At 42.3% G+C, this 7,838-nt stretch overlaps 1 protein-coding gene across 1 annotated transcript; it reads right to left on the reverse strand.

Moving 5' to 3' along the window:
- Positions 1-3,994: 3,994 nt before the first annotated feature.
- Positions 3,995-7,082, reverse strand: LOC139454833 (uncharacterized). The gene is made up of 3 exons (XM_071236454.1): positions 7,058-7,082; positions 5,512-5,514; positions 3,995-4,452 (listed from the first exon to the last, which is right to left on the reverse strand). The coding sequence occupies exons 1-3, from the start codon at positions 7,080-7,082 to the stop codon at positions 3,995-3,997; spliced, it is 486 nt and encodes a 161-aa protein (XP_071092555.1).
- Between the last annotated feature and the right edge of the window lie 756 nt (positions 7,083-7,838).

A 7,838-nucleotide genomic window follows, 5' to 3' on the forward strand; every position in this document is an offset into this window, starting at 1 on the left:
ACTATATGTTTAATTTGAACAATTACGTGTTTCAGATAGTATTTAAGGATTAGGTTTCGCTAGTAAAATGAAGGATCGTTTCTCAGATACCGTTTCTCATGTAACTTACAAATCTCACACACACACACACACACACACACACACACACACACACACATGTGAGTGAGTTGGGTTTAACGCCGCTTTTAACAATATTCCAGTTATATCACGGCGTGTCAGCTTAATGTGGGAGGAAAGCCCGAAGTGATGCAGGTCTAAGACGTTTACCACTTCGGTGAAACCCACGAGCACGGGTATGGTGCTGACAAACCTAGAAACATAATTGGGGAGAACCGGGATTCGAACCCACAATCATAGGTTTCTGGCGTTCCCAAAGGACGCAACTCTGCACAGCGAATCGCGGCGCCTTAGACGACTGGGCAACCCGTGCCCCCACACACATGTAGATACATATATTCGTAATTTCGTCCATTAATAATAAATATGTAAGTTTTCCTTCCATATGTTAACACAGCTGTTTTTCTTGTCATAATTGTATTAGAATTGCCTTTCTTTTAACCGTTTTTCGAAAACCTGGAATTCACGTACATACAGCATTATTATTCAACGATTGTATGCAGGAAAATGTTATGTAATTACGTCCTCTAAAACAATTTATATCCCAAAGAAACGCCCGTATTTTTTCAACAAAGTCTCGTCTTTGAACGTCGCCTCACGCAGGTAGGAAATGGTTCTTACCGTCGCTGTACTCATCCAACAGAAGGCAGACCGTTTTCAGAGCATGGAAGCTTCAAAATGTCGGCAACTGCTAGCTGATTATGTTGTCAAATCTCGTTGTCCGATCTCGGCTGAGGAGACGTGTTTTTATTCACCTGTAGGCCCGCTACATTAACTTTAATCATCTCCTCAATGCAATTAGGAAGGTGAAAGTCGCGCTCAATACAAATGCGGATTTTCCCTCAGTGGCCTCCAATAAAGGAGCAATATTGAGGTGGTCAGCTATTAGATTAGCGCCGTCGAGTGGTCACGGAACGGGAAACATGAAGAAGATGCTGTTACTGATGCCGGCGTGAGATGGGATTGGGGAGATGAGAGGTTTATCGTCAGCCACTGTAACGTCAGAGGTTTGGCAGTACGGCAGTTCATTGGCGGCGTATAACGACATCAGCAGCCTACAGCCTTTCTGTGTTTAAGTACATGAGAATTTGCGCCTTGCATTGGCACTAGAATGGTATTGTTATTATTCCAGCTTAGTAAATGAATTCATAATTTGAAGTAATACAGTTATCTGAAGGCGTGAGAAGAATACGTGATTAAATATACCCCAGTAAATTTAACAGTAGAACAGTAGAAATAGAATGGGACTTCAAATAATGATTAGAAATAAAAATTTAAAAAACCAATGAAGAAATATAATGGGATTCCAAATTATCAATGGAAATCAATTCGATTGCTGTATACTATTGGTTTAGCAATATTGCAGCTGTATGACGGTGGTCTGTAAAGAATCCTGTCTGGACCAGACAATCCAGTGATTGACAACATGAGCATCGATCCACCCAATTGGGATACGATGACATGCATCAACCAAGTCAGCGAGCCTGACCACCAGACCCCGCCAGTCGCCTCTTACGACAAGCATAGTCACCTTTTACGACAAGCGTGGAATGAATAGATGCCTACTCGTGAAGACCTTGTGGGATGATTAGCACTGAGGACCTGGGTAGATGGCAATCATTAAGGCCTGGACAGATGACTGTCAATAAAGGACTGAATAGATGATTGGCATGATGGACCTGTATGGATGGCAAACATTGAGGCCTGGATAGATGACTAACATTGTGACTCATTTTCTTGTTTGATATCGTGTCATATAACAACTTGCGTCACTTTCCTGCTATACTGCGCAGTCATATGATACTGAACTGAAACACTGTAACGACTTTAATCCTAAACCCACTCACAGTGTATTAACGTGGCGTGTGCAATCCATTTTCGATACATACTCTTTACAAAGCTAACTTGGCTGCATTAGTCACATGTCGGTTTGACGTCAAAACACCACGAAACCTATAAGTTTGTTCAACTTCTTTCAATTATTTGGATGTCAATTCAATCGGAATGTGTTTTCTCATGTTCTCATTGGTACTATGTGTTTATGGAAGGCCTGTAGACAACGCGTAATGTTCTATTCATAGCCCTGAGGGTGCCCGCGGGCATTAGTCTTACCTGCAGGTGAAGTTACCAATATCAAGTTTTATATATGACGTGTAAGAATTATGACGTCATCAATCCGCCTTATCGTGGATTGGCTATCAAAAATTGGAGGATCCGTTCCACTAAGCGATGTTACCGATACGAGTACAATGATTCTCATTATTATACACTTCAGTGTGAAACACCGAGTTTTCCGAAGTAGAGAAAAGTGATATTTTCATTTTAGTGAATATAACACTTGATATTTCACCGCAGTGAACGTAACACATGGACGGAACAATTGTCATACAAGAGTTGCCTCCCCTCAAATTGTCTCCCTTTATCATACACGTTTAGCCCGTACACAAACTGTTGGCTTCCTTTTTACGTTAGGTCCACATTGACAAAATAATGACAGATAGTCATTTTTGGTTTTAATGTCGCTTCTTGCCATTTGTTATTCTCTTGAAAATGTTTCGTAATAAACTGTATATTTCTCATTTAACTCGTCAATCGAGACTGTTCGTTTCGCAAAGCGCCATTTTTGTTACTTTATCAGCATGTCTCGTCGATTTCAAGAATATTTTTTGTTTAGGTTGATTTTGTATATAATTATATCCAAATGTACGATAAAGAATTTCCGTGATCCTAAATTATTTTTTTTACTTTTGTTTATATTTTTTTAAGATTTTGCAAACACGGAACTACTTTTTATATCGCAATTACAAGGGGTTGTAAAACGTACCTGCGTGTTAGGTAGGGAGAATCTACGTTTCAAGGTCTTACATTTGTAATGAAAGAATATAATTTTCCGGTACAAACAACACAAAAAGTATATACTAAATAGGATACTTCATGTGTGGAGTGAAATATCATGTTTCTCTCATCGAGTGAAAATATCTCCTTTCCCCGGTCACTCGATGAGAGAAACATGATATTTCACTCGACACATGAAATATCCTCTATTTCTTTAACATAAAGCTATTGCATGAGGATCGCTTTATGGAAAGGGACCCAATACGTTACACCAATGTATATGGAGAATACCCTCAACCTGTGTTGTAAATACATGAATTTATGGAATGAAATTAAGGATCATATTAATTGTAGGAAAATCAGTGGTCATGACTTGTATGCTTGACAGCAATGTAATATCAAGGAGTGGGTGAGTGAGTGAGTTGGGTTTAACTCCAGTTTTATCAGTATGCCAGTTATATCACAGTGTGTCAGCTTCGTGTGGAAGGAAAGCCCGAGGTGATGCAGGTTTTAGGCGTTTCCCACTTCGATGAAACAAAAGAGCACGGGTATGATGCTGACAAACCTATAGAAACAATCGTGGCGAACCGGATTCGAACCCACATTCATAGGTTTCTGGCGCGCCCAAGGGACCCTACAATGCAAAGCGAATTGCGGCGCCTAAGATGACTGGGCTACCCATGCCCCAGTAATATCTATGATGTGACATGGGGAATGGACTCGAATCAGGTGTTGGCGACGAATATCACTTGTGAACGCAAATTGTCTGTACCAAAGCAGTTTACATACATGCCTACTGTAATACGGTTCCAAACTTTATTTAACTCTATTAATCAGCCTTTAATAAGTATGTAAATTTAATGATATTAATATAAATACTGTAAAAACGTCTCGGCCTGAGAGAAATAAAGCCCTGCCCTGCCCTGCCCTGCCCTGCCCTGTCCTTTTCTGCTCTGCTCTGCCCTGCTACCCTGTCCTTTTCTGCTCTGCTCTGCTCTTCTCTGCCCCGCAGTCCTGTCCTGTTTTGCTCTTCTCTGCCCTGCTACCCTGTCCTTTCCTTTTCTGCTCTGCTCTTCTCTGCCCCGCAGTCCTGTCCTGTTTTGCTCTGCTCTGCTCTGATGTCCTGTCCTGTTTTGTTCGGCTCTGCCCCGCTGTCCTGTTCTTTTGTGCTCTCCCCTGCCCCGCTGTCCTGTCCTGTTTTGCTCTTCTCTGCCCTTCTACCCTGTCCTTTCCTTTTCTGCTCTGCTCTTCTCTGCCCCGCAGTCCTGTCCTGTTTTGCTCTGCTCTGCTCTGATGTCCTGTCCTGTTTTGCTCTGCTCTGCTCTGCCCCGCTGTCCTGTCCTGTTTTGCTCTTCTCTGCCCTGCTACCCTGTCCTTTCCTTTTCTGCTCTGCCCCGCAGTCTTGTCCTGTTTTGCCCTGCTCTGCCCCGCTGTCCTGTCCTGTCCTGCTCTGCTCTGCTCTGCTCTGCTCTGCTCTGCTCTGCTCTGCTCTGCTCTGCTCTGAACCGGTGTGTGATTCTAGTTGTTAAGATGGTGGCAGGCAGACAGGATGAAGTAACGTTGTCTCTGTTGATGGTTGCGCGGCTTGAATCGTTTGATGTGGATGGCTTCAGAAAGTTTTCTGATGGTTTTGGTTTTTTTCGGCTGCTTTGACAGAATATAAGAAGTTGAAAGCGTCAACTTAGTCTTCATAACAGAATTTCCAATGAATGACAATAATAGATGTGTAGGGACATTTTCTAAAAAAAACATTGCAGATTCCGATGTTGTGTTTTTACTTTTATCGGCGGAATTTGTACTTTCGGGAGGACTTTGATGATGATGATGATGATGATAATTATTATTATTATTATAATAGGCTATTTATATTGCGCATATTTCCACACCACTCAGGGGCATGCTCAAAACGCTGTTATTACCACGGTCACTGGATCATTGTGCACTCAAGAATCATGACTCGCGGTAACACGTGATGAGATAATCATGACATATTTGATGAATGACTTTCTTTTAAAATTTTGTATCGTCACTTTGACGTCCAAAACAAAGACTTTTTGACTAAAGCATTCAACCTGTTGGCACGTCTGGAAGGTCAATCGGACACTAATTGGACGGCCTAATTAAATACAGGAGGTGTCTGAATTCCACACAGGATAACGATTGTCTAGACTGGAATTGGTCACCAGACCTTGGAGAACAACCATCGTCAATCGGAATACAACACTGTGTCCACACACGTGATACCCCAGAGTGACCGTGGATGTCCATAACGACTCCGACGTATAACGTGGAAGAATGGTCAGTTGGTTCAACGTGAATGGAAAGCCCAGAGTGATGCAGGTCTCAGACGTTAACCACTTTGGTGAAACCCAGTAGCACGGGTACGGTGCTGACAATCCTAGAAACATTTTCAGGACCAACCGGGGTTTCAAACATGACGATAATCAATCAACAGATAAAATACTTACATTTAGATTAAAACAAAAGATAAAATGAATACATGTCGATAAAAGCAATCGATAAAATAATACATGTAGATAAGATCAATAAAGTGCATACCTTCTGAAATATAAATCAATTGATATAACATATACAAATACATAAAATCAATATACAGTGCAAAATATACAGTTTATACAGGTTTTTTACATATATTATAAAAACGTGCAGGTTACGTTGGTTTGTTTGTTGTTTAACGCCGCACTCTGCAATATTCCAGCTATATGACGGCAGTCTGTAAATAATCGAGTCTGGACCACACAATACAGTGATTGACATCACGAGGATCGATCCACGCAATTGGAATACGATGCCATGCATCAACCAAGTCAGCGAGCCTGACCACCCAGTCCCGTTAGTCACCTCTTACCACAAGAATATACGCCTTTTACGGCAAGCAAGGGTTGCTGAAGACCTATTCTACCCCGGATCTTCACGGGTGCGTATACCATTGATTATGTCGCGTAGACAAATTAAAAACTATTAGATATGAAGATAGATATTTTGTACTTCGAACGTTTAAGTTTTGATTGAAAGGGCTATGAAAAGGTTTGGATTCGTTTCCCCGGCAACCTAGCGATGCTTGTCTTACAAAGAGACAAAATGAATCAGATTTCGTGAAATAGTTGGTAATCTGTCATCGTACCCCGACATTGTGGGTCGTTGCTCATGATATCAATCACTGGATTGTTTGGCCACGACTCAAGTATTCACAGACCGCCGTCATACAGCTGGAATATTGTTGAGTGCAACGTTAAACAACAACAAACAGACAAACAAAACAATGGTCTATGCTCCATTTCAGCCGCTAAATATGCCAGACCTATTTGATTTCTCGAACAGAATCTAGCTCGTCTAAGAACACACGCTTGATAAATGATTGCTATCCAGCGCTTATTCGACACGCTTATTAATAAGCGACAATTTCTCATTTCACGGATAGCGCGCAGGACCAGAGCCAAAGACCGTAGCCAACCAACACACCGTGTAGGTTAACCAGCCGTGGCAAAGCCATAAAACATTGCACACAGTGCCCTGCAACCAGTAAAGCATGTAATTATAACGTTTTATTTCATTAACGGTTGTTTCAAATGACGAAATCCCCCATGAAAAGATCAGTTTCTTTTTCAGACATGGCGGCAGATAAGACGACACGAGTTACTTCCCCTTCATCAATATGCGCACCAACAAAACAACTTGGTCGGAACAACTTTTGGAAAGTTGAGACTTCAAATATGTTATATATAGGGAACATTTGACGTTTTTGTCTTTGGACGTTAGCGTCATACGATAATGTTTCTATACTTATTATTAATAATCTATTTATGTCATGCCGAGCTCCAGCTTGGCTGCTCACGGGCGCTTACATTATTGTTACGCCGGTCGATTCTCAGCTCCCTTGGGAGTACACTACCCAAGCTGTCTGTGAGGCGCTAGTAGGTTAACAGTCACCCTACCGGGTACCCATTGACTGCTGGGTTACCAGAAGCATATTTTGAACATGGTCAGTTGCCCAAGGAGACACCACGTGTTCTACATGTGCTTCAGTGTGAAACAGGACCGAAGCCCCATGACTCTCTGGAGCGAAGCTGTCGAACGCAATCACCCATCCAACTACTCTCCGCAGCCATCGTCGCTTAACCTTACCTGTACACATAACCACGGGCCACTACTGAATCTGGGATTGCCATGCATCTGCCATAGCAAACTGCACACCTGGAAACTTGTGAAGCACTACTCTTACTTAATTTATACCTCCATGTATGTTTTGAAAATACCGACATAAGACATTGATCTCCTTTTGATAAAAGTTCGCGAACCAAATGGCACCTGATGAAAATGAGTGAGTGAATATGGTTTCACCACGGCGGGGGACACCTGAAACGGGCTTCACACATTGTACCCATGTCGGGAATCGAACCCGGGTCTTCGGCGTGACGAGCGAACGCTTTAACCACTGCGCTACCCGACCGCCCCTGATGACGAAGAACACTGTATGTTCCTCCAGAAAGTATGATGCGAAAAGAGAGTGGGTTGGGTTTAACCCCCCCCCCCCCCCCCCCCCTCCCACAACACACACACACACACACGCACACGGGTTGAACGTCATGCCAAACACGTTGAAATAAAGCAACAACAACAACAAAAAACCTCCCCCTTTTTCGCTCACTGTGGCAAACTTTTCCACGTTCTTTTTGTAACGGGTTTTTGTCATACAAACCAAAGACATTCCCGTGAAGAAACATATCGACCTGTACACGGAAAACTTCAATGTGAGACTTAAAGACTTAATATCGTGCATGTACTACTGAGCCGCCATGGATGGAGGATTGATCTCTTGTACGTCAATTCAGAAATATCGTTTCTGGGCACGAAACGAAACTATT

This window comes from Haliotis cracherodii, unplaced genomic scaffold (assembly GCF_022045235.1).
Source record: "Haliotis cracherodii isolate W230 unplaced genomic scaffold, xgHalCrac1.p SCAF_11, whole genome shotgun sequence".
NCBI classification, from domain to species: Eukaryota; Metazoa; Mollusca; class Gastropoda; order Lepetellida; family Haliotidae; genus Haliotis; species Haliotis cracherodii.